At 39.8% G+C, this 24,500-nt stretch overlaps 1 protein-coding gene across 1 annotated transcript; it reads left to right on the top strand.

Moving 5' to 3' along the window:
* Positions 1–5,193: 5,193 nt before the first annotated feature.
* Positions 5,194–24,297, top strand: LOC139737114 (recQ-mediated genome instability protein 1-like). Its single transcript, XM_071647792.1, has 13 exons — positions 5,194–5,383; positions 6,155–6,301; positions 7,141–7,251; positions 8,080–8,199; positions 8,807–8,940; positions 11,495–11,629; positions 12,156–12,354; positions 13,900–14,536; positions 15,368–15,453; positions 16,426–16,533; positions 19,098–19,139; positions 22,226–22,294; positions 24,145–24,297. The coding sequence occupies exons 1-13, from the start codon at positions 5,276–5,278 to the stop codon at positions 24,295–24,297; spliced, it is 2,049 nt and encodes a 682-aa protein (XP_071503893.1). The 5' UTR covers positions 5,194–5,275.
* Positions 24,298–24,500: the final 203 nt, after the last annotated feature.

Genomic DNA, 24,500 nt, shown 5'->3' with positions numbered 1-24,500 from the left:
CTTTCCAAAATGGGTTGCGCATTGAAATGGCTAATTCTTTGTAATGTTCAGCCCCCATGAATAAGTGGAGAGATGTGTATGATGGAGGCAAGAATGATTGGAACATATGTAAAATGAAATGTTCGTTACTTGGATAACAAAAGAATCTTCTTATCCATGATATTCTGAGTGATTTAGAATGTATAAAAATATCTGTCATTTTAACCCCACCATCACTGTATAATTGGCACATTTGTTTCCTACTTATTTTATCAGGTTTATCGTGCCATATAAATTTATAAAAAGATCGGCTAACATCATTCATAATTTCTAATTTTGGTTCTGGAAGAGATAAAAGCAAATAATTCAGTTTGGGTATCAATAAAGATTTTACTATCGTTACTCTCCCTAAGGGAGTCAATGTTCTTTTCAGCCATATCGCTATCTTGATCTGACGTTTTATCTCTTTAACCTTTTCTTGATAATTGTGATTAACCATTTCAGATAATTTAACTGAAAAATCAATGCCCAGGTACCTGAAATATCCTTCAGATATCCAGTTTAATTTGTACTCGTGTAAAATCTCTTTTTTGAAAGTTCTGTTCTTCCCAATCCATATTACTTGAGTTTTAGTTACGTTAATTTTGAGGTTGGACATATTTGCAAATTCATTAAGTATTGTAAGAGCACTTTGTAAATCCTGGGTTGAACCGTTGAGTGTCAAAAGGGTATCATCTGCATATTGCAAAAGTTTAAGCGATTTCCCATTCATATGCAATCCAACTAAAGAATCCGAGTGTCGTATTAGGATACCAAGTATTTCAAATGACAAATGGCCAGCTCTGACAAATGGCCAAATAAGAGTTCTTCCGAAATCTTTTGCACGCCTTTTTTGTCGATCGGGTACTTGTATTCGTAAATAAACCGCTACCACAGTAGGCTTACCGGTACTTCGTACTTGGCTATGAAGCGGATGTGTATTCACAATCGACTTCTCATCAGTGATGCCAGTGACTCGAGCATCGCGAGTGCACTTTCGAAATACAAGTCACAGAGATGCCAAGTTCAAAAAACGTTTATGAGTGAGATCTTTATGACTCGGCATCTCGGCGCTCGCGCGCATGCGCACGAGAACGAGGAGGGTGTCCCCCTCCCATGGTAGGGAGCTTTTTAAAATTATTAGCTCTAAATGATGCGATCTGGTGCATACTAATTAAGTGACTATTTTTTACTAATTTTGAAAGGCAAAAGGGAAATATACCTTCAATTGCAACTATCACTTTAATCCTTTGAGCTATGCTCCTTATTTCTGGCCCAAATTGCAGACTTCACCAGATGCGTGAGAAAAATGGGTGCCATGCGTGAGATCGTGAGACAGACTGCTTGAGTCTCACGCAGAATGCGTGAGACTTGGTAGCTCTGAGTATGCAAAGATAGCATTGCAGCAGACTAAAAACAACGAACTATTTTCACAACTATTCTTTCAATTTGTTTATTATCACGCTAGTATTATGATGTCAGATTCGTACACAATCAACATAATTATAATACGTTAACAATTACTGCTTATGCCATATTGTTGAGCACTGTAAGCCCTATAGTTCATATTTCACAACATGAAGGACAATATTGGCTGTATAATAGCAATTGTCGATCTGTCCATTTAGCAGCAGTGCTCACACGGCAAATAGAGTGTCCATCTATTCATTCATTTATTTCCATATCAAAACATAACATCTACAAATATCAAAACACAATTGCCTTGGTACATTTATACATTTTGAATGGAGGGATCATAGAAAGCACACACAAGGCTTGTTGGAAATGATCCCCTACAAACAATTATCAATACATTTCAACTAAACAATTATCATACAAATTCAATTGATAAAACAAAGGTCAAAGATACAATGAAAAGAGAAGAAAAGAGGCAGAGGTGGAAACAATGCATACTTATACTTACAGTTTCAGATACATTTCATCAAAAATATATTTTTTTATAAAGCCTTTTAAATTGACGTAAGGTCTTACTACTCTTGACTGTTGGAGGAAGAGTATTCCAAAGAATAGGGCCATGGTAAAAAATGGAGGATTGAGTTTTTGAAATCCGGTTTAATGGTGTGTGAATATTTTTGGCATTCCTGGTATTATAATTGTGTATAGAACAATTCAAAGTGAAATGGTTGTGAAATACTTCAGAAAGAACATTGTTGGAAACTGCTATAGTTAATAGCTATACCGTGGCGGAATTTCCAGTCTCAAAGAAAGCACTTAAAGCATGCAACCGGGAAATTCCATAAAAAAAGGTAGTCCTACCACTGGTTAAATGCCCCCTTCTATTAGTTTCAGCATATCATTGCTTACAAAGCACAAACTCTGGCTGTAGCCGTGGTTTCTTTGTAGGCCTATAAATAGGTATCAAAACTGACCGTTGTCATTGTGAATTTAAAAAAAAAACAAGAAGCAGAATGAATATTTGGTGTCCCGCTTACACGAGGAACCTTGATGAATTGATTTGATTTGATTTGATTTGATTTATTTATTCTCCGTATGGCATCATTTACAACATAATCAAACATAATATATACAATACAGTCAAATATGAAACTCATTATCTTTTTCCTGGCCCAAAATTGGGGTTGTGATTTTTTTTTGAATAGTGTAGTTGATTCTTTATTTCAAAATGACCACTTATATTGAAACAAACCTAATCCAACTATTCAAAGTAGGTACCGTTTTGAAATGCCAAAATGGAAGGTTCCTCATCAATGTGGACACCATGGTGTCCCGCTTACACAAGGACATGATGACACCCCCCCATCCCATACACTGCTATTTTACGCTGACTTGCTTCATTCTAAGTTTAGAATGTTACAAGTTTGCTCTTACTTTGAAGGGACTTACAGTACTACGTATAAATATGATTTTTTTTCTTGAATCTATGTTCAACAAAAAGCTGATTTTCTGATTTTATTGTCAAAATAAGCATGTCACGAGTTGGGTACCTTATGGAATTACTCAATCACATTACTATCATCATTGCCCCGAGTATGTTTCCCCGTATTTTTGTGTGTTGCAAATTCCTTTTAGCAAAATGTATGTTTTCCAACTTGAGTGTTGTTTTACCAGTGCAGGCTGTGGCCACAGACGTAGTTCTTGCTTGGAGTCTCGTCACGAATCCTTGTAGAGTTCACGTCTAGAGAGGGCAGCACATGGCATTTTATGTTTTTCGCTAAAATATTTCACATTCACAACAACAACAACAAAAAACTAAATCTTTTAATATCTTTTGACAACAGCAACAACACAAACTACACGCCGCGCCAGATTTGTAAGTTGGAGCGAAGACCCTGAAAACATACCGACGTCGCCAATCAGCTGATTTGCTAGACCGTGTTTGTCACCCAATAGTGCAGCAAAACAGGGTAAATACAGTAGGATAATTGCACACTAGTAAGTGAGATTGATCGAGAAAGTGCTCATAATTAGACCTAGTTTTCTATGCGAAACCCGCCTATACACGAAGCCAGAGGTCTGCTCAGTCCCATATACTGACTACTACGTTAGTGTCATTGCCCACGTTTAAGACGTCCAGACTAGACTCAGACCGAAGCGATCCATATCATAGCCTAGTAAGAGCAGGTCAGGGAAGGAGAGTGCCGACGTCCAAGACAGTCAATGATACAGGCTTGCTGAAAGGTGAGAACTCAACGCACGTCTGTGTTGTGATGTGACGCATGATCGATAGCTCCTACCTACGACATGCGGAGTGGGCGTGCACGCGCGGAGACCTTGCCTGGCTTGGTCGAACTCGAATGGTCATTTGTTTTGGTTTGGTCCATTAAATGCAATGATCTTGCAATTGATTAAATTAGATCTAACAATAATTTGATGAATAGATTTTAAATGATGTTGTTGACTCATGCTCTTGGAAGAGTTTTCTCTTCCTTCTCGCTGCATGCTGTATAAAAATTATGTCATCGATCATCTCGTATCATGACCACACCCTCCCCCCAATACCATCATGCCCATTGGCCCAGCAAAAAAAAAAAAAAAAAAAAAAAATGCATTTACGTTATCATCATGTATCATTAATCCTGATTATGTGTTTATTATTCCAGCACACACTGACTGTAGATTCTACAATAGAATCTAGCGAGTACAATGCAATGAATGTGATTTGTCTAAATACCTTGTAGATGTACAACTTTTTAGATTGAGTGTATTGGGGACATTGCAATGCCAGTCAATGGCAAATCAGAAAATTAATGGTGGGGTCAACACTTGCTGTAAATATTATAATGATGATATGCACATATACTGAATTGTGAGCATAAATTTTAGCAGCTAGCAGAGAACTCGGCTTAGGTAACATTACTAACAAGTTAAAATTTAGCTTTTTTATTTTTATTTTAATGACTAAAATTGATTACAACTCAACAAGTGCTTCAAGTAGCACATAGTGTAATATGAATATGAGTAATAATTGTCACCCAATAATAGATCCCCTGACTGAGGACCGACTTTTCTTCCAAATATTCCTGATATTGAACTTAAGTCTAAATGTCACACATTAGAGTTGTGCATTGATAATTGTGCTCAGCTTCACAATTTCAATGTTTTTCTCTTGCGGAGAGCCGATATCAGTTGATCATGAAAGCGTAATAGATGACTAGACCTGCTTGTATTGATATTCATATTGTTCCTAAACCATGCACATTATAACACTTTGACATTGCCCACATACGATCGTATCATGTATCCATTATCAGAAATACTTAACAAGGGTTTTAAGGAAGAAACGATTTCAATAAGCCCAGGAGTTATTTTCATTCTCATTGTGATAAGCTTAAGACTTGGATTTGTAAATTCATCATTTATGAATATTGCTGGATAAACCTTTGAAAAAATATGTTTCTGGACAGTTTTTATCATGCCGTTGTACAATGTAAATGTTAGTGGAGATAGATAATTTGCCTGGGATGAGGAGTATCTTCAACAAATTTAAGGTTTATTTGGTGCATTTAAACTTTTGTTTTAAATGGATGGACAAATTAACAGGTGGTTACGATTGTTATTTGTGTACAAGTCTGATCTCTTAAGGATCACAAACCGTTGAGGTTACTCATTGACATAAACAGTGAAATTTAATTCTTATAATAGTTAGGAATGTGAAAGACATGTTCAATGTTTTATCATATCTTGGTCAGAGAGGCTCAGAGTTCCATCAGACCGCTCCCAGTCAGCGTTGGTGTGGGGATGATATGGTTACGTGTTCAGGCTGCCCCTGACTGACATGGGTTCAGACACAAATAGCGTGAAGAGATGGTTGAGATCCCGCCATGTCTTGGTCCTGGATGAATGGATTCAAGCCTGCGTGGAATGGATTCACCAAGAGTATGAGGTGAGCTACAGACAGAGGTATACATTAGAAAGTACAGGGAACCTCATTGTAACAAGCTGCTAGAGGTCACTTTAATATCCTTGTTGATATATCAGGTAGGCCTATAAAACAGGAAACAAAAGGAATAATTGGACCCGCAAAATTATCTTTTTATATCAGATATCTGATCTTGTCATATTGAGATTCCACTGTATCAGCTTCAGGCAGAATGGAATTGTAGTTCAGTTAATCTCATAAATGTTTGGTTTTCTTCACAGCCTAATTCACTTTCCATCCACCATCTTCCTCAGTTTCTTTTCCTTGTGCTATTGTGAAAGTAGTGCTGCTATTGTCACCCTCCCCCATTCCATTTCTAAGAGAACTGCCTGATGGAACTCCAATGTAGAGGGGGAAAATAGAAAATGTAGAGATTTTCTGCAAATGAACTCAATGTAAACTACCAATAGGGATGTGGTTGTGTCATATTAGCAGTAATGGGTACAATTATTTTTCTGTTGATTCTGTGTGAAAGTTTGCTCTGCACTTTGCTTCCCTGTTTAATGTTAGTCTTACCCTTGCTTACTTTACCTCACTTGGCACCTTCTATCATTAAATATTTCAGGTACCAAGATGATATGAATCTATTAAAATCATGCTCTTTTTATACACAGGGGAAAAGGAACACACACACACACACACACACACACACACTCCAAAAAAAAAAAAGCAAAACAAAAAACTTGATTACTTATCAGGGTTGATAAACTCATATATTTTAATTTCCTGTTTCAGGGAACAGTGAGTTCCACTGACCAACTATGTCAGCTGGTCTATGAGCAGTGGCTGGACTCGGACCTGAGTGAGATTGCCCTCCCGTGCCTCCCTTCTGGGGCTAGGACAGATCAGAAGATGGAGCTACAGGGAAACTTTGCACTACAAGTGAGATTGTTGTACCCTCTGACCCACCTATATCTTCTGTTTCTTCTGTTTCTGGTCTATCGCTTTGGTTTTTTTTTTAAGTGCTTTTTGATTGTTATATTTTACTTTTTAGGAGGGGAACTATACTGATACATGGTGATATATACTGTATGTGCGGAATATTTTGCAAGGTTTTATTTTCACGAATTTTGCAAGTCCGGTGCTATTTATAACTTTACAAACAAGCAAAAATATTAAATCTCATCCTGACATAAATGTGACAAGCACGCATGCATTTCTTCGTTCAGTACTGTAATCCAGAATTGTGAATCTAACCACTCTTGAAATTGTCAGGAACACCCGATTCACACAAAAAAAATTAGACTCGCCAAATATATGGCGTATACAATACCTGGTAATGATGTAAAGTCATTTAGTGCTAACAAACAACAACAGAGTGACTTTGCAAAGCTATAAATGGAAAATGTCCCTCGGTGTTATAAGCTTCCTGATTGTAGCTTAGAGTAACCTGGGAAGATGAAAGATGCAACTCACTGAATAAAAAGGCAAGGAAAACAAATTATTCAAATTGATAAGAGATCCACAGATTCAATCCTTGCTATATTCAGGTCAAGTTATTCAACAACTCAAGACAAAAGTCTGGTCCTTTTTTTGTAATGCCTTTTTGCTAAAATAATACCAGATGTCCAACCCCACGTTCTGGTACTCATTTATAACTCTGTTCTAGGGCTTTTAAGAAAGTATCACTTGTAATGAATATCACATGAGTATGCTACCAATTTTAAAAAAAAATGATAATGATACTTATTTCTGTTATTTTTTTTTAATGTGTTGATCAGATGAACAGTGTGCAAGATGTTTCCACTCCAGCATACGCACAGCTTGTTAAACTACAAGGCAGAGAGAATGAGAATGTTTCTGTCTCCGCTGAGCCAGTTTCTCAGAGGAAGGTAAAGTCAGTAGAGTCTACTCTATATACCACATATGATTATTGCAAGTATACTGTAAAACGAGGAATTTTCGCGTGCATTTTAATTTTGTGAATTTCGCGAGCGCCAAAATTCGCGAAATTAAAATGCACGCGAAAGCTTTTGTCTACACTACATGCACTGAACGCCAGAAGCAATTCGCGAAAATTTCATGCCACGAAAAAGGCTGTCGGCTCCAATTCGCGAAAATTTCATGCCGCGAATATATCATGTTTTACAGTAATCTCTTGCAAATAGGGACTTGCAAGAGGAATTCATAAGTGCTTGAGTTTGCGAGGGAAAACCACAGTGGCAGAATGAGAAGTGATGATGTAACTTTTCTGAAGAAAATTTAGCAACTTTGATATGACCAACAACATATTTGTGCTACATATGGCAATATCTTGGGGAGTGGTTCACTTTGCATGAAGTACCGAGACTGTCAACCTCCATAGATATGAATGACTTGACTCTCTGTGATTTTACCTATTGTTTATCAAAATTTGACTGTATCTGGGGAGGATGGTCAAATTCAACTACTGTTGAAGGTAAAACACCCATTTCCTCTTCAATATTTCTGCTTTTCCTCTTCTGGTGTCAATTTGTATATGATTTGTTGGCTATTGGCCTGTTCTTGTTTTCCTTCATCTGCAATTCAGTTTACACTACAGTGATTGAAGGAGCTGCAGAGATGTGAAGGTGATTAAAATATTTAAAAAAAACAACAACACCTGAGTGACATCATGGGAAAAGGATAACCCCTTAAAGACATTGGCCTTTTTTTTTTCTTCCTTCTCCCCCATGCCCCAGTTTGAGCCCAAGGCTAACCGGCTTCTGATGCTGACCCTGACGGACGGCAGCCATACCATCCAGGCTATGGAGTACCAGATGGTCCCCACCCTCAACTTGCAGCTCACTCCAGGAACCAAGGTGAGAAACAGCGATGGGGAGAAATCCTCCAGGATTGGTGGTTAGAGATGTGATAAAACAGATAGATCCTGACTGTTTGTCATCATGCTGATGATCCCAGAAATTTCCCATTTTTGTTTGTGGCATTTACTTTTATCACTGTCATCAACCTTTTTTGGGCTGTATTTCCAGTTGACAAAATCCACTGTATCATCTTAGCTCTCTATGCAAGGGAAATGACTTGCGTCCATGTGCCATCCAGAACATATTAATTGTTTATTTTGTACAGCCATCTTCATGTAATTAATTTTGTAGAAAAATCCCCCCAAAACAAAGTGCACACACAAGAATGCACATGTTAGAAATAATTACAAGATGTAGTCAAGAACTCATTTGTACATCTCGGTTGGACTACAAAATTGACAAAAGCCATCTGTCTGCTTTCTGCAGCAATACATACCACAACAGACACTTCAAAAATACCCTATACTCCTCCTTATGACATGTGAGATTGTGAAAACACTGTAAATGCAAATCAAGGCCAAAAATGACCCTAAGGTTTCTGAGGGTGCTTTGGTTTGTTTGTGAGTGCAGCAGATATTTGATGATGATTTTCTTGTCTCTGCAGATTCTGCTCTCCGGCAAAATGATGTGCAGGCGTGGCGTGATCCTCCTGACCCCGGCCCACGTCAGGCTCCTCGGTGGGGAGGTGGAGGCACTGAAGGAGACCAACAGTCAGGAGCAACTCCTCACCAGGGCTATGTAAGGGGGCGGAGACTGTGTCTGGTCTCCATGGAAACAAGGGAGTGACAGGGTTATGAATATTCAGTAGCACACCATTCAGGCTAGCAATGATAGTGAGGATAATAGCATCAAGACACAATGAAGAGATCTTTAGAAGGAATTATAAAGGAATTGTGTGTGGCATAGAAAGTAAGAATATCACAAAGTGATGCAAAGTAGTGGAAGGATAAGAAGTATGTACATGTAATTAATCCGTTGAAGACTAGTCCCGAGTATACTTGGGCAGGTGTCTATGGTGTCTATTTTGTAGCAAAATCAGCCTGTCCTCAATGGGTTAAAAAATGAGGAGCTTTCTCCAAACGTTCTTGTGTCAGTCATGTAGAAAGATTAGTGCGACACCATGGAAGTGTGAAGAAAATCTGGACAATACATTGAAGAGTTACTAATTCTATGAGTGATGGTTAATTCCACGTGCTGCCCTCCGCCCAATGCACAAATTCTATTTTCAGTGAAAAGTATGTTTCCTCAATCTGTCATTATGTTACGTTGTGCTAATTATCCTCTGTTTCTTGTAAAGGAGCTAGGTCAACTTCAAGTGTTCTTTTGATATCTTAGGTGACTTAGAAACTTGAGAGTGCAGTGTTGCAATTTTTAAAGCCCAACAAGACCCAGTTATTATACCCCCGCCAAACGAAGTTTGAAGGGGGTATATAGGAATCAGCGGACGGTCGGGCGGTCGGTCGGTTGGGCGGTCGGGCGGTCGGGCGGTCGGGCGGTCGGGCGGTCGGGCGGTCGGTCCGTTGCAAATCTTGCGTCGCGAACTACTTCCTCAGTTTTCAACCGATTCCCATAAAACTTGGCACAGATGTGTGCCTTGGGTTGTAGATGTGCAAGACGTATTTTTTGACAGTACCCAAAAGTACATTGCCATGGTAACGGCATATTATGGGCAAAAATGGGTACAAATCTTGCGTCGCCAACTCCTCCCACAGTTTTTGATCAATTTTTATGAAATTAGGTACAGATGTTCATCTGAATATGTTAATGTGCAAGACACATATTTCCGCAGTGGCAAAAAGTGTGTTGCCATGGTAACGGCATGTTATTGGTAAAATATAGGGCAAAATGCTTCATGGCAAAACTGCTTCATCAGTGTTCTTCCAATTCTCATGGAATTCATATTGAATGTTTGTCTTAGGATATAGGTCAGCATGACACATTTCTTGACAGTGACAAAAAGTATGTTGCCATGGTAACAGCTCACATGTTATGAGCCAAAATGATGGAAAATTTTGTGTTGCAAACTACTTCCTCAGTTTTTGCCCAATTTCCATGAAACTTGGTACAGATGTGTGCCTTTGGTTGTAGATGTGCAAGACGCATTTTTTGACAGTACCCGAAAGTAGGTTGCCATGGTAACGGCATATTAATGGCAGAAGATCAAGGAAAGATCTTTCGGATTTAACTACTTCCTCAGTTTTTTGACCAAAGCTTATGAAATGTGGCACACACCTTGATCTTGGTGGGAAGATGTGGAAAACATATTTTTCGGACGTGTCGGAAGCTGCGTTGCCATGGTAACAGCATATAAATGGCAGAAGATCAAGGAAAGATCTTGCGGATTGAACTACTTCCTCTGTATTCGACTGAAGCTCATGAAATGTGGCACACACATTGGTCTTGGTGGGAAGATGTGCAAGACATATTTTTTGGACGTGTCGGAAGCTGCGTTGCCATGGTAACGGCATATTAATGGCGGAAGATCAAGGAAAGATCTTGTGGATTGAACTGCTTCCTCAGTTTTTGACAAAAGCTTATGAAATGTGGCACACACAATAGTCTTGGTGGGAAGATGTGCAAGACATATTTTTCGGACGTGTCGGAAGCTGCGTTGCCATGGTAATGGCATTTAAATGGCAGAAGATCAAGGAAAGATCATTCCTTGGGTAAGACTGTTGTCACGGGGCGGGGGTATTAATCACCTTCAGTGATATTTCTAGTTAAAACCTTGTATCATAATGTAAAACTAGAAACATTCGTGGCATGAAACTAATATGCATTGGAGCAGACTGCCTTTTTTGTGGCATGAAACTTTGGGAATTGCCTCTGGCTCTCAATGCATTGTGTAGAAAAAAAATTTTCGTGTGCATTTTACTTTTGTGAATCTTTGCTCCTTTTGAAATTCTCGAAAGTTTCATGCATGTGAAAATTGATTGATTTCTTTTTACAATAGTTGGGTGTTTCTCACGCCATTGTTATCATTACTCTCACAAGGCAGACGTACATGGAGGAGGTATTAATGACCATAATCAAACGTGCTGTGAAACAGTAAGTACAATTTGTAGATTAGAATTAACCAGCCACTCATTATTGAGGAGGAAGTGTTTAAATCAATGCAAACTGTGCGAAGATGGGAGTTTGTGACCACTTTTCTGCAATGTGCGAGTTTGTTAGTCTGAATTTTAGTTGTTGAATGTCTTGTATGTTGGCTTGAGCAGCTTCGCACAGCTTGTTTACTCTTCTTATTCATGGTAGTTTTGTCTTGTTTCTGTAATTCTTTCTTGTCAATCAGAAACGATCCAGAGCCCCAGCCATTCACACCTAAGGTTCGAAAAGCAACCCCTGGTGCCTCGACAAAGAGCAGTGTGCCAAAGACACAAGTCAAGACGGAGTTCGTTGGGAACCATTCAGCTGGACGAGGAACTGGGTATGGCAAAATGTGATAGTCTGCTCTTGAGTACAAAGTGATTTCGAGACATGTATGCTCTTCTTGGTCAATATTTTGTTGTCGATGATGTTTTGATGAAAAGAGATTGAAGCATGTTGATTGGTGTTACCATTGATGTCTGTAATCTTTGCTAGGTGGAATGTCCATGGAAGACCTATTTTATAATTCTTGACCGATATTGTGTCTAGCAGTCTGCCACTCTGGCTAAGTAAGAGCACACTGTTGGAACCAACCACTAATTTCATCATATTGCCTGTACCAAACTTTTTAGTGAAAAAAGCGGTTTGTTTGCAAACATAAAATTGTATTTGTGTTGCATTTTGCATCAGGCAGAAGGACAATAAACTACAAAATAAAACATAAAACACAAGAAAACATATATGCTATCAAGTAGAAATGATATGAAAGTACTGATAAGCTAGCTTGGCCCACTTGAGTTTGCAATACTGTTTACAAGGTTGGCGTCCCTGCAATTGTCAGGCAATGATTTTTCTCAATGTTGCAGGTCAGCATCTGTGAAGGCAGAAGCTGTTGGTGGGCGGGGCTCCACTTCAGGGGCTGGGTGGGGCCCACCAGGGCGGGGTACAGTAGAGCAAGAATTCCTCATGGAAGATGATGATGGCCTTGACGAACTCATGATGGAAGAATTGGAGACGATTGAACGACAACAGCAGCAGCAACAACAACAGCAGGCACAAATGACGGTAAAGATAATTAATGTATCTAAAAATCTTATTTCTATTTGACTTGTATTACTTGTTGTGGTAAAACAGAGATACTTGGTGTAGATATATAGTGTATTGTAGATTGTTACCATTTTCCAAGTGTTCATCCATGCTTGCATAGCAGACAATCATGAGCAAATGGCTGAGTGACTCAAACAGACTGGTGGAACTTTCATCAATGTTAGAAAAGTTATGAAATTCTGAAGTTTTACATGGTTGTGGTAAAACAGAGATACTTGGTGTAACCACTAGTGGAAATTAGAGAAAATGATGTTGTGGCAATGCAAGTCTCTCATTGACCTGCACACATTCTCTCATTCTCTCTTTCATCCCCTCTTCTTTTTCATTATAGTACAAGTTAATTAAAGGGCAGGTAAACCCAAAGAGCAATGTGGATTGAGTGAAAGCAGCAACATTAGTAGAACACATCAGTAAAAGTTTGAGGAAAATCGGACAATCGATGCAAAAGTTATGAATTTTTAAAGTTTTGGTGTTGGAACTGCTGGATGAGGAGACTACTAGAGGATATGACGTATGAGTGGACAACAATACAAAGAAAATATAAAGGAAAGTCAACAAAAATTCACTTTTCTAGAATTATGAAAGAGCAATGGACCAACCTCTTTCAGAAAGCAGGGGGAATAATTGCTACCCTTAACATATGTCAATATCAAGTTGATGGAATTTGTAATTTTCATGAAAAATGGATTTTTGTAGAATTTTCTTTATATTCTCTTGGTATTGTTGTCCATTCATACGTCATAACCTCTAGTAGTCTCCTCATCCAGCGGTTCCAACACCAAAACTTTAAAAATTCATAACTTTTGCATCGATTGTCTGATTTTCTTCAAACTTTCACTGATGTGTTCTACTAATGTTGCTGCTTTCACTCAATCCACATTGCTCTTGGGGTTTATCTTCCCTTTAAGGATGGGAATGGAAATGGAGGGTCCCTCTACAAAGCAAAGCTTGTACGATATGGGACCCTCAGAAAATACATAAGACAGCGAATAATGATAATTGCATTGCTGTCAGTCTCTCTTTCTTTCTTTCCAATTTCTATCTCTCTATCTCTATCTCTTTGTGATCCACTCTGTTTACTTCACACTTTCTTTCCATCTCTTTTCTCTCTCTCTCCCCTCCATATGAATGTCCATCTATCTCTGTTCCCCGTCTCTCCTTCCTCTGGCTTCTATTCCCTCCCTCTCCCTCATTTTATTTTCTGTCTGTCTACTTTATGAGCTGTTATTTTCGTGAGGGTTTAATTTTCGCAAATTTCATCGCGAATCTCAGTTGGACCGCGAATTTAACAACATGCGAAAATGTCACCATACGCTAAGGTAGTAGTGCGCTTATGTAGGCCTCTGTGTCAATTCGCGAAAACAACATCTCGCGAAAATGTCCATGACTTCCTCATGCGCGAAAATATCTGTACGCGAAAATAACAGCGTATAGAGTATCTGTTCATCTGTCTGTCTGTCTGTCTTTCAGTCTCTCCAGACAAAGAGCAGAGGCCCAGTCAAGAAAGAAGAGGCCTTATGGGAACTGGATGAGGATGAGGAGGAGCAGCTACTGGCCATGGACTGGGATGATGACTTCCAACAGGACCAGGGTAGAAGTCAGCGGGAGCATGTTGGCAGGGCGGGGCACCAGCCACGCCCTCAAGGGGAAAGTAGTGACACCAAGCATTCGCTGAAACAACTTCCAAGCAATTCATCAAGGATGCTGACCTCAACACCGCGACGGCCTTTCTCCAGTGCAGAATCACACGGGATAAAATCAGAAAAGAGAGCCAGTCAGGGTCACGTCAGGGGCCATCAAGGAGCGGTAGTGGCTTCGGTGGCACCGCTTAGAGCCGCTTCGTTTCAAGTGGCAAATGCCATGCCCCTCTTCAAAACGGACTCCAACCAAAGAAAGGAGGGGCAGTCAAGTGTGGCTAGCGCATCACTGCCACCAAGACAGCCGGAGGCGTCCCTCCACAGCAGGATAAGCTTGTCTAGAGGTGGACCGCACAGAACTGAAGAATCACGCTCCAGGACTCTCACAACCAAGAAAACCATCAAGCAAGAGCAGTTGTCGCAAGAGAAATCTTGTGAAAGCCGTTTGAGTCAAAATGTGGGGCCAGGAGAGAGCACGGCCAAGAGAAGACGAATAGAAGTTGGTGAGGAAAGTTGCATTGCATATGTGATTTAACCTGAAAGTCCACATTTCTGTAATTTGATGAGGTATCTTGTTATTACAAATGCTACTATTTATCAGTAGTCTCATACGGTGGAGTAAAAATTATATTTTATGTGAGCCTCTTGTTATTCATCTATTTCTGTTTGTGATGGTTGCAGAAATTTAAAAATTCTCTTTTCTAAACTTTTTACTTAAATTGGTAACACATTTCAGAAAATTAAAGTTCCATTGTTCTCTCAAATTAACAAGATTTTAGATTTCGATCTTGTGCAGACTCAATTGATTTAATAAGTTCCATCTAATCTTTCTGTAATTATATGATTATACAGTGAAATACGGGGAAGTTATTTAAGTGATGGTGATTGTGCTGTGACAGATTTTTACCAAGATGATAATTTCTGCGACAAATTCCTCCAGCCAGGACTTGATTGGTCAATAAGAGAAAAGAAGAAAGCATGTTGTATGGAGATTGTGTAGAAATGATATTCATGGTGGCACATTTACAGGATTATTCCATGTGAAAGACAGCATTCTGTTTTTATGCCTCTGCCACAAAGTGTCACTGGAGGCATTATTACATCTTATGCCAGACACAGCCTTGCGGACGAGTACCCTGTTTCTTATTAGCTCTCAATGTTAGAATTTTAGAGAAGCATACATGTCTTAACTGTAACTAGCAACATTTGGAGAAGTTTGTAAGAAGTGATTTGGAAAGTTTAAGCTCAGGCAGTATACAGTGGCTCTTCAGCCATGATTTTGACTTAAATCATTCTTTCTATAAAACTGAAGTCAACATCTTATTGTTTCACAGAGAAGAGTGTGAAATTTCCCTTCATCTACCTGATAGACATGGAAGACGCCATCGCTCGGAGAGAAGCTTGCCAATTTGACATCAAAGTGAGTGCGCCCTCAATGTTGTTAATTTCCAACAATTTTTGTGTGGCGCTATTACCGTGGCAGTCTTGAAAGTTGTCCAATTAGAGTGTGATTCCACGATATGTTCAAATTGGTTTTGATAGATATGATGAAATCACATAAACAGAGTAATGAATTTGCCATAAAAAATGAGTGAGTAAATTATGGAATTTAAAGTTTCACAAGTTTTGATAAAATAATGACCAGTGTCATGTGCAACTTATAGACCTCATTAGTTTCCCATTTACTTACACACCAAATCTTTGCTACAGTTTCTTCATTTTAGAAAAAGAAAAAGAAGAATACTGTCAAACGACGAATGTTTGCATACATTTTGATTTAGCAAATTTTGCGAGCGTCAAGATTTGCGAAATTAAATGCACATGAAAGTTCTCGTCTACACTATATGCATTGAATGCCAGTGGCAATTCGCGAAAATTTCTTGCCACAAGAAAGGCCGTCGGCTCCAATTTGCGAAAATTTCATGCCGCGAATATATTATGTTTTACGGTATGTGCATCCTTCACATCACCTTTTCACTGTTACAGTAAGAAAAAAAAACAAAAACATTAATGTTATATAGAAGGGAATAGTTGGAACATGCTGGATTATCAAACGAAAACATGATTATAGCGATATTTTGTACACAAGCCAATGGGAGAATTTAGAGTTGATGACTCTTAGGAACGCTTTTCAGTGTTTTCCATAAGTATTGAAGGGAGGGTCTCCTACCACTTGCGGGAAATTGTTAATCTATTTATTTATTGTTCCAGTCACAGTAACTAGTGGATTTAATCATCAGTGAAAACACGTAAATGCACAGTATCTGTAGTTTCTTAGATAGTGGCATAATGTGGGTTCAGTGATATTCTTCATAAGGTGATGAAGAAAGCCATTTAGTGATTGGTGATTGACAGAGTTTGGTGTTTTTTTGGCAATAATATTGTCTCGTAGGGTTTCATCATGACCCTGGTGTCCGGCCTATCACATGTCCCGGAATGGAATCTGATTGCCAAGATTAACGATGGCACCATGTCCCTAGACGTCGACATCTCAGATCCGGTTAGTAAAGCGGGGAGGGATGCGATGATTTGTAGACTTATTTTGTCATGCCGTCAAAATGTTGTCAAAAAGGTGCATTTTTGCACAATTTAATTGATTCATTATTTTTTCTCTTTCTTTCTACAAGAAGCATACACATACACTTGTTAGCTCACCTGAGCCGAAGGCTCAAGTGAGCTATTGCGATCGCTCTTCGTCCGGCGTGCGTCGTGCGTCGTCCGTCGTCCGTAAACTTTTTACATTTTCATCTTCTTCTTGAGAACCCCATGACCAATTTTCACCAAACTTGGCAGGTAGCATCCCTAGGGGGATAGGATCTCAATTTGTTCAAATGGGCACCATGGCCCACCTGGGGGCCCCAGGGGGGCCCAAACACCCTAAAATCAAGGAATCTTTAAAAATCTTCTCTAGAACCAGAAGTGATAGGGCTTAATTGATACTATGAGTAAGTACATTGATGACTGTAGTTTCAAGTTTGTTCATGGGGGAATCAGGGGTGCCCCCCTTGGGACCCAGGGGAGGGGGTGGGGAGGGGTCCTAATGGGGCCTAAATTGTACATTTTCATCTTCACTTTGAGATCGCCATGTCTGATTTTCACCAAACTTGGTAGGTAGCATCCCTAGGGGGATAGGATCTCAATTTGTTCAAATGGGCACCATTGCCCACCTGGGGGGTCCCTAGGGGGCCAAACCCCCTAAAATTAAGGAACCTTTAAAAATCTTCTCTAGAACCAGAAGTGATAGGGCTTAGATGATACTATGAGTTAGTACATTGATGACTGTAGTTTCAAGTTTGTTCATGGGGTTGGCGGATTCATTCCCCCCCCCCCCCCCACGCCCTTAGGACCCAGGAGAGGGCTGGGGAGAAGTCCTACAGTTGTAATGGAGCCTGAATTGTACATGTTCATCTTCTTCTTGAAAACCTCAAAATGAATTTTGACCAAACTTAGCAGGTAGCATCCCTAGGGGGATAGAATCTCAATTCCTTCAAATGGGCACCATGTCCCTCTTGGGGGCCCCCTAGTTGGCCCACCCCCCCCCCCCCACATTAAGGAATATTTAAAATCTTCTGCTCTAGAACCAGAAATGATAAAGCAAAGTTAATACCATGAGTTTGTACATTAATGACTTTAGTTCCAAGTTTGTTAATTGCAGATTCAGATCCAGGACTGCCTGCCCCCTCCCCCCTTCCCCCCCCCCCCCCCCCGAGTTGAGGGGGGGGGGGGATCCATATGCAGACCTAAAGTTTCCAATGTTCTCGGGTAAGAGTGTGCAAGAATGCATGGAAGGTGAAATTGCGATACTCAGGTTAGCGCGTGACCCGCGGGTCTCTTGTAATTATATAGGGGAACCATGTTATAATGAGCTACTTCAGACGACTGAAATTTCTTTGTTATATTGAGTATTGATTGATCGATTGACTTCATTTCATCATGGATAAAAGCCTGCTTTCAGCTGTTAGCTGGTTTTCAGCAAGGCCGTGAACATTGATACAGATGTACAAAGTGTGTGTTTGCAAACAGATTTGCAATGAATAAATATAATCAGAAACATGTAAGATGAAAAGTATATGCAATGAACAAAAGAAATCTTGTTATATCTTGGTATATCAGGGACAAAAACAAGAGAATATAAAAGGAATGGGACCTGCAAAATTACCTTGATATATTAGATATCTTGCTCCATCTGACCTTGTTCTAACTAGGTTCCAGTGTATGAGCATTGTATAAGACCCTGTTTGCTAGCAAAATCAACAGTAAGTATTGGTGTTTGCAAAGCTTGGGAATGGAGTAGAAGCCGAGTAAGGAATTGAGACTCCCTACAACTACACGACCCAAGAAATGAATTACATATGATTAGCAGTATACTTTTAAATGCCTGAATTTCTTCAGTAGGCCTATACTGTAAAAGTGGAAATTTTTTGTGCATTTTGCACAACCAGAAACTAGTGCAAAGATAAAAGCAGGCAAATATCTTTGCTTGCCATATATTCCAGTAATTGATGTCTTGATTCTGTGGAAATGAAAACATGCAAACCTCATCTGATCCAGCCGAGTGCGAAAAAATTAGTCAAGCGAAGATATCCACTTTTACAGTGCAATGCACTTCTGTTATAACAAACACAGTTATAACGTAATTCTTGTTAGAACGAAGTAAAAACTCATGTCCCAAAATTATTATCTATTTTTTGGTATATATCTTTAATATCAAAGAAATTTTGATATAATGAAAGAAAACTGGCAGTCCTGTTGACTTTGTTGTAACAGGAGGTGCCTGTAAAAGAATAAGTGTTCATGTCATGTTGTTGTAACTCTTTTAATGTATGACCAAATAAGCAAATGTTGAAATTGCTTACATTTAACTCTTTTTTTCTATCGGTAACTCATCAAAGTTTGTAAAAACGGATGTGTATATGTACGTCAAACTTGTATTTCTCATTCAAAAGTTTCATCATTTGTGTGATCATTGTGGATACCATATATTGCAGAGTTCCCTCCTTCTCACACAGGAAGTGTGTGATTTATTTTTCTTTTTTTCCCTGATAATGACTGGTTCAATTTCAGGTCCTGACAGGATTGATTGGCTTTTCGGTTCCCAAAATGCAGGTAATAATCTTGAGAACATTTCTTCTTTTGTTTTTTTGTTTGTGATCATAGACGCTCACAATAATAAGGTACACATATCTAGTTTCTCTATCTTTTAGAAACTGGTGACTTAGTGATTTTTTTTTTTTTTTTTTTGGGGGGGGGGGGTTGGGGGAAGGGGTATTTTTATGCCTCCGCCACAAAGTGGTGCCGGAGGCATTGTTTTCAGGTTGTCCGTCCTTCCGTCCGTAATCCATTTTGTGGACAGCGTAACTAAAAAACCCTTTGATGTATCCTAATGAAACTTGGCATGTATGTGTATGAGGGGCTGAAGTTGTGCCTATCAACTTTTGGATGCACATGCTCAAGGTCAAAGGTCAAAAGGTCAAGGTCAAATGCTTAAAATTTCACTATTTCCCCCATATCTATGCAATGCCTGAAGATATTTTCTTGAAACTTAGTGTATGCATGTACTACCCAATTAAGATTCTCTGGTGACAGTTTTGGGTCATGAGATCAAAGGTCAATTGAAAATGTAAAAATTTCACTTTTTAGCTCACCTGAGCCAAAGGCTCAAGTGAGCTATTGCGATCGCCCTTCGTCCGGCGTCCGTCGTGCGTCGTGCGTCGTGCGTCGTGCGTCGTCCGTCGTGCGTCGTCCGTCGTCCGTCGTCCGTCGTCCGTCGTTCGTCGTCCGTCGTCCGTCGTCCGTCGTCCGTCGTCCGTCGTCCGTCGTCCGTCGTGCGTCGTGCGTAAACTTTTTACATTTTCATCTTCTTCTTGAAAACCCCAAGACCGATTTTCATCAAACTTGGCAGGTAGCATCCCTAGGGGGTTAGGAACTCAATTTGTTAAAATGGGCACCATGCCCCACCCAGGGGGCCCCCAGGGGGGCCCAAACCCCCCAAAATTAAGGAATCTGTAAAAATCTTCTTCTCTAGAACCAGAAGTGATAGAGCTAAGTTAATACTATGAGTTAGTACATTGATGACTGTAGTTTCAAGTTTGTTCATGGCAAAATTAGGGGTGCCCCCCTTGGGACCCAGGGTAGGGGGGTGGGGAGGGGTTCTAATGGGGCCTAAATTGTACATTTTCGTCTTCTTCTTGAGAACCCCATTACCCATTTTCACCAAACTTGGCAGGTAGCATCCCTAGGGGGTTAGGAACTCAATTTGTGAAAATGGGCACCATGCCCCACCCAGGGGGCCCCCAGGGGGCCCAAACGCCCCAAACTTAAGGAATCTGTAAAAATCTTCTTCTCCAGAACCAGAAGTGATAGAGCTAAGTTAATACTATGAGTTTGTACATTGATAACTGTAGTTTCAAGTTTGTTCATGGCAGAATCAGGGGTGCCCCCCTTGGGACCCAGGGGAGGGGGGTGAGGAGGGGTCCTAATGGGGCCTAAATTGTACATTTTTATCTTCTTCTTGAGAACCCCATGACCCATTTTCACCAAACTTGGCAGGTAGCATCCCTAGGGAGTTAGGATTTCAATTTCTTAAAATGGGCACCATTCCCCACCCAGGGGGCCCCCAGGGGGGCCCCAAACCCCCAAAATGAAGGAATCTTTAAAAATCTTCTCTAGAATCAGAAGTTATAGAGGTAATGAGTGAGTACATTAATGACTGTATTTTCAAGTTTGTTCATAGGAGATCAAGGGGTGCCCCTCTTGGGGGCAGGGGGGGGGGGGGGGTTGGTTGGGAAGGTCCAAATGGGGACCTGAATTGTACATTTTCATCTTCTTCCTGAAAACCTCATGATGTATTTTCATCAAACTTGGCAGGTAGCATCCCTAGGGGGTCAGGATCTCAATTTATAAAAATGGGCACCATGCCCCACCCAGAGGGCCCCAGGGGGCCCCAATCCCCCCCCCCCCAAATTAAGGAATCTTAAAAAATTTGGGCCCTTATTGTACAGTTTCATCTTCTACTTGAGAATGCCTGGTCAAATTTTGGTAGAGCTGTGAATAATTTAGATTAGTGACTGCGTGAAAGGTGAACTTGCGATACTCAGGTGAGCGCTAGACCCGCGGGTCTCTTGTTTCTCCATATCTTGGAAATGGTTCAAGGTATCTTCATGGAACATAGTATGTAAACATGTACTGACTGGCAGTAATTATCTAGGGAATTTGGGGGTCATGAGATCAAAGGTCATGGGTCAAAGGTCAAGGTCAACTTTTCAAAATTTGACTATTTCCCTCATTTTTATTCAATGCCTGCAAGATTTTTTTTAAAAGTTGGTGTATACATGTACTACCCAATAGAGATTCTCTGGGAAGTCTTTTTGCCAAAAAAGTCAAAGGTCAAAAGGTCAAAGATCAAGTGAAAGTGCTGAACTTTACTTCTTCCATATCTTGGAAGTGGCTCAAGTTGTCTTGAAACTTAGCACATATTTAGGCATGTTCTGCCTGACAGTGATTATGTTATAGATTTTAGGGTCATAGGGTCAAAGGTCAAGGTCAACGGTCAGATGAAGATGGTAACAATTTACTACTCAATACAAAAATTGCACTTTTTCTCCATACCTTGAAAATTACTCAATGCATAAACTTATAAAAGGGTCAAAGTCAAGTAAAAGTCCTCAAATCCCCAAATACATGCTCTGCCATAGTGAACACGTTTGTGACAAACATGTAATTTTGATATTTTGCCGATTTATGTGTAATTTGTGTGTAATTCTCATCACACATTGTCCACATGTACCGGTACTATAGACCTATAGGAGAAGTTTGCATTATGGCGGAGGCATACCAGTCACCATAGTGACATTTCTAAACTGATTATAGCTTTCCTAATGATTTGTTTTATGCATGTTAGAAATCCTTTGTTCTAATGCTGATGCTGAAACTCAATGTGGCCTGGAAATTGTTTGAAATTTTGTTTTCGAAACTAATAAACTGAAATGCGGCCATAGAGTTGATTTCACAAAAGTGTTTGAGCATAACAGTCATGACTTTCTCTTTATACTCTCTGTTGTGCCCATTTTCCAACAGATTTACTTTTTTTTTAAAGTGAAGTTTCTAATGCAGATGTCATGCCAAGTTTTTGCTATTAAAGCTCTTCTCTAAATATCACTTTCTCTATTTCTGCACATTTTTCTGTATTCTAGAGTATGCGGAATCAAGTGCAGTCTGCCAGCAAAGAGAAAGCAGAAGAGATTAAGAATGAAGTCAAGCAAGTAAGTGCAGTGCAGCTTTCCTGGGTTACACAATGTCTGAGCAGAACTGTGCTTGTTGGGTGTTATGTTGGTGCATGTGAGGTAGTATGCTTACATTTATGCAACAAATGTTACCTTAGGGCAGGGGGAATTCGCTCTGGGAAGCTGGGGAGGGGGTAGGGGCTTATTAGGTTTTCTTTTACTGAACACAGATTCATTGTGTCTTATCTTTTTAAAAAAAATTCTTGTGCAGGTATTTTTTCTCTGTGACAGCATTACGAAGAAACAGCTGGTGTTTGTTTGTTTGTTTGTTTATGTTTTTGTTTTTTAAACTTTTTTTTGTTGCTGTGCTATGCTATGTGTATCCTGATACTGGATTGGATATTATTTTATGCAATAATTGGATAGAACTTGAGTAAAAAAAAAAAAAAATACTGGATATGTGTGAAGCACATAGGGTTTTAGACAGCTGGATTCACGCTGCATCAGTGAGGTATTGAAACCAGTCCACTGTGTCTGAGCTCGGGGTGTGTGAGGTTTGACATTGATTGGTTAGCTCAGATTAGGATGCTCCTTGATGACACAGTGGGCTGTCCCCTCTGTGGTATTACTTCCAGGGTAGGGTGGGGATAGGTGTGGTCCCCTACAAACATGTCAGATTAAGACCAGCTATTCAAAACTCTGTTGCAACATCATCATATGCAGCTTTAGCCGTGGCAAGCTGACACACAAACCCCAGTAGTTGATTCAAGTACAGACTTTAATAGTTTGCTGGTCTCTGAGGAACAAAGTAAAAAGCTTATAGGCAAAATAATGCAGGGAAAGGTGTCTTTGGGTTACTGCGGAAGGAGAACACAATGAAGATTGAGACAAGTACCTGGTCTACGGGCAATATCTCTGCTACTATCAGGCTTGAACATGGAACCTCAAGATAAAGTGTCTCTGGTCTCATCCAGTGAGCCACAAGAGTTCCACAAGATACATGTATTTTAGATTTCGTCCCAATTTTTTATTGTGTGTGTGTGTGTGTGTGTTTTATTTTATAACCATCAGGTTCAGAGAGCAGCCATTTTTACTCTGTATTCAATAGTGCGAAAAGATGCTATCACTATCTACTGTCTTTTGAATACCACATGTTTGTTTGTTGATTTGTTTGTTTGTGTGTTTTTCTTTTTACCATGGACTTGTTTTGGGCAAGACTCCAAAGGGCTGCAAGTACAGAAGCCATGGAAACAGCAAATGCTATAAGACATGGGCAGCACTTGGATGTTCATGAAAAAAAGTGCTAGAAATTGATTATCAGTTAATTATCATCATTAACATACACATCAGTCCTGCTGTCAGTTTTTTGAGGAAAAGGGTAAGCTTCTTTTTCCTTGTAGTGTACAGGTATACACCAAATATTTTGTGAGGTTTTTATTTTCGTGAATTTTGCAAGTCAGGTGCTATTCGCAAATTTAAAAACACTTAAATAATAGTGACTGTAATCTAATTATGAATGTGATGTGCACACATACATTTTTCTTTTCAGTACTGTACTCCACGATTGTGAATTTAACCATTTGTGAAATCATCGGGAAGTCCTGATTGGCAAAATGTTAGACTCGCTATAAAATATATCGCATAAACAGTACATTGATCCTTATGTTCACTCAATCTTCTATATGCTTCTTTGAGCTCACCAACAATCACAGAAGTATGATGTCTGGCTTGAATTTGTACCATTCATGCACAGAGAAATTTTCTGGTCTTGGGCAGGTGGCTCACTTATGCTTGTCATCGCCTTGCGTAACGCTAAACAATGCATGCCTGATGGCACATTTGTGAAGTACGTAACTCAGACTGAATCATTTTTCTTTTTCCGCATCTAGGGTTTGGCGCGCTGCCAACGAGAGCTGATCGATCTCTCCTGCATCATGACGATAGAAATGATGCCAGCATACGACAAACCTCGCCTGGTCGCCATCAGGAAACTCACCATCGATGACTGCAGATTGATGCGTGAGAGCCTGTCGAATACGTGACGACTTTGATGAGGCAGTTTACAAGATCATGTGGGAAAAGAACTATTTGTGGATACAGAAATAGTTGCAGCACACTGAAAATGACTCAGTGTTTGCAACTGGTTTCGCTGGAGCTCCTCAAGTTTGGATGGGTAATAAAACACAGCCAAGAGAAACGTTTAAGGCCGGTCATCACTTTTATACCTGATTCTGCTTAAATGCCC

The sequence above is a fragment of the Diadema antillarum genome, unplaced genomic scaffold (assembly GCF_040938485.1).
Source record: "Diadema antillarum isolate AM-2024a unplaced genomic scaffold, OU_Dant_1.0 seq00000682_RagTag, whole genome shotgun sequence".
Lineage (NCBI taxonomy): Eukaryota > Metazoa > Echinodermata > Echinoidea > Diadematoida > Diadematidae > Diadema > Diadema antillarum.
Note: the sequence above shows the minus strand (reverse complement) of the source record. Positions and strands in the feature narration are given on the sequence as shown.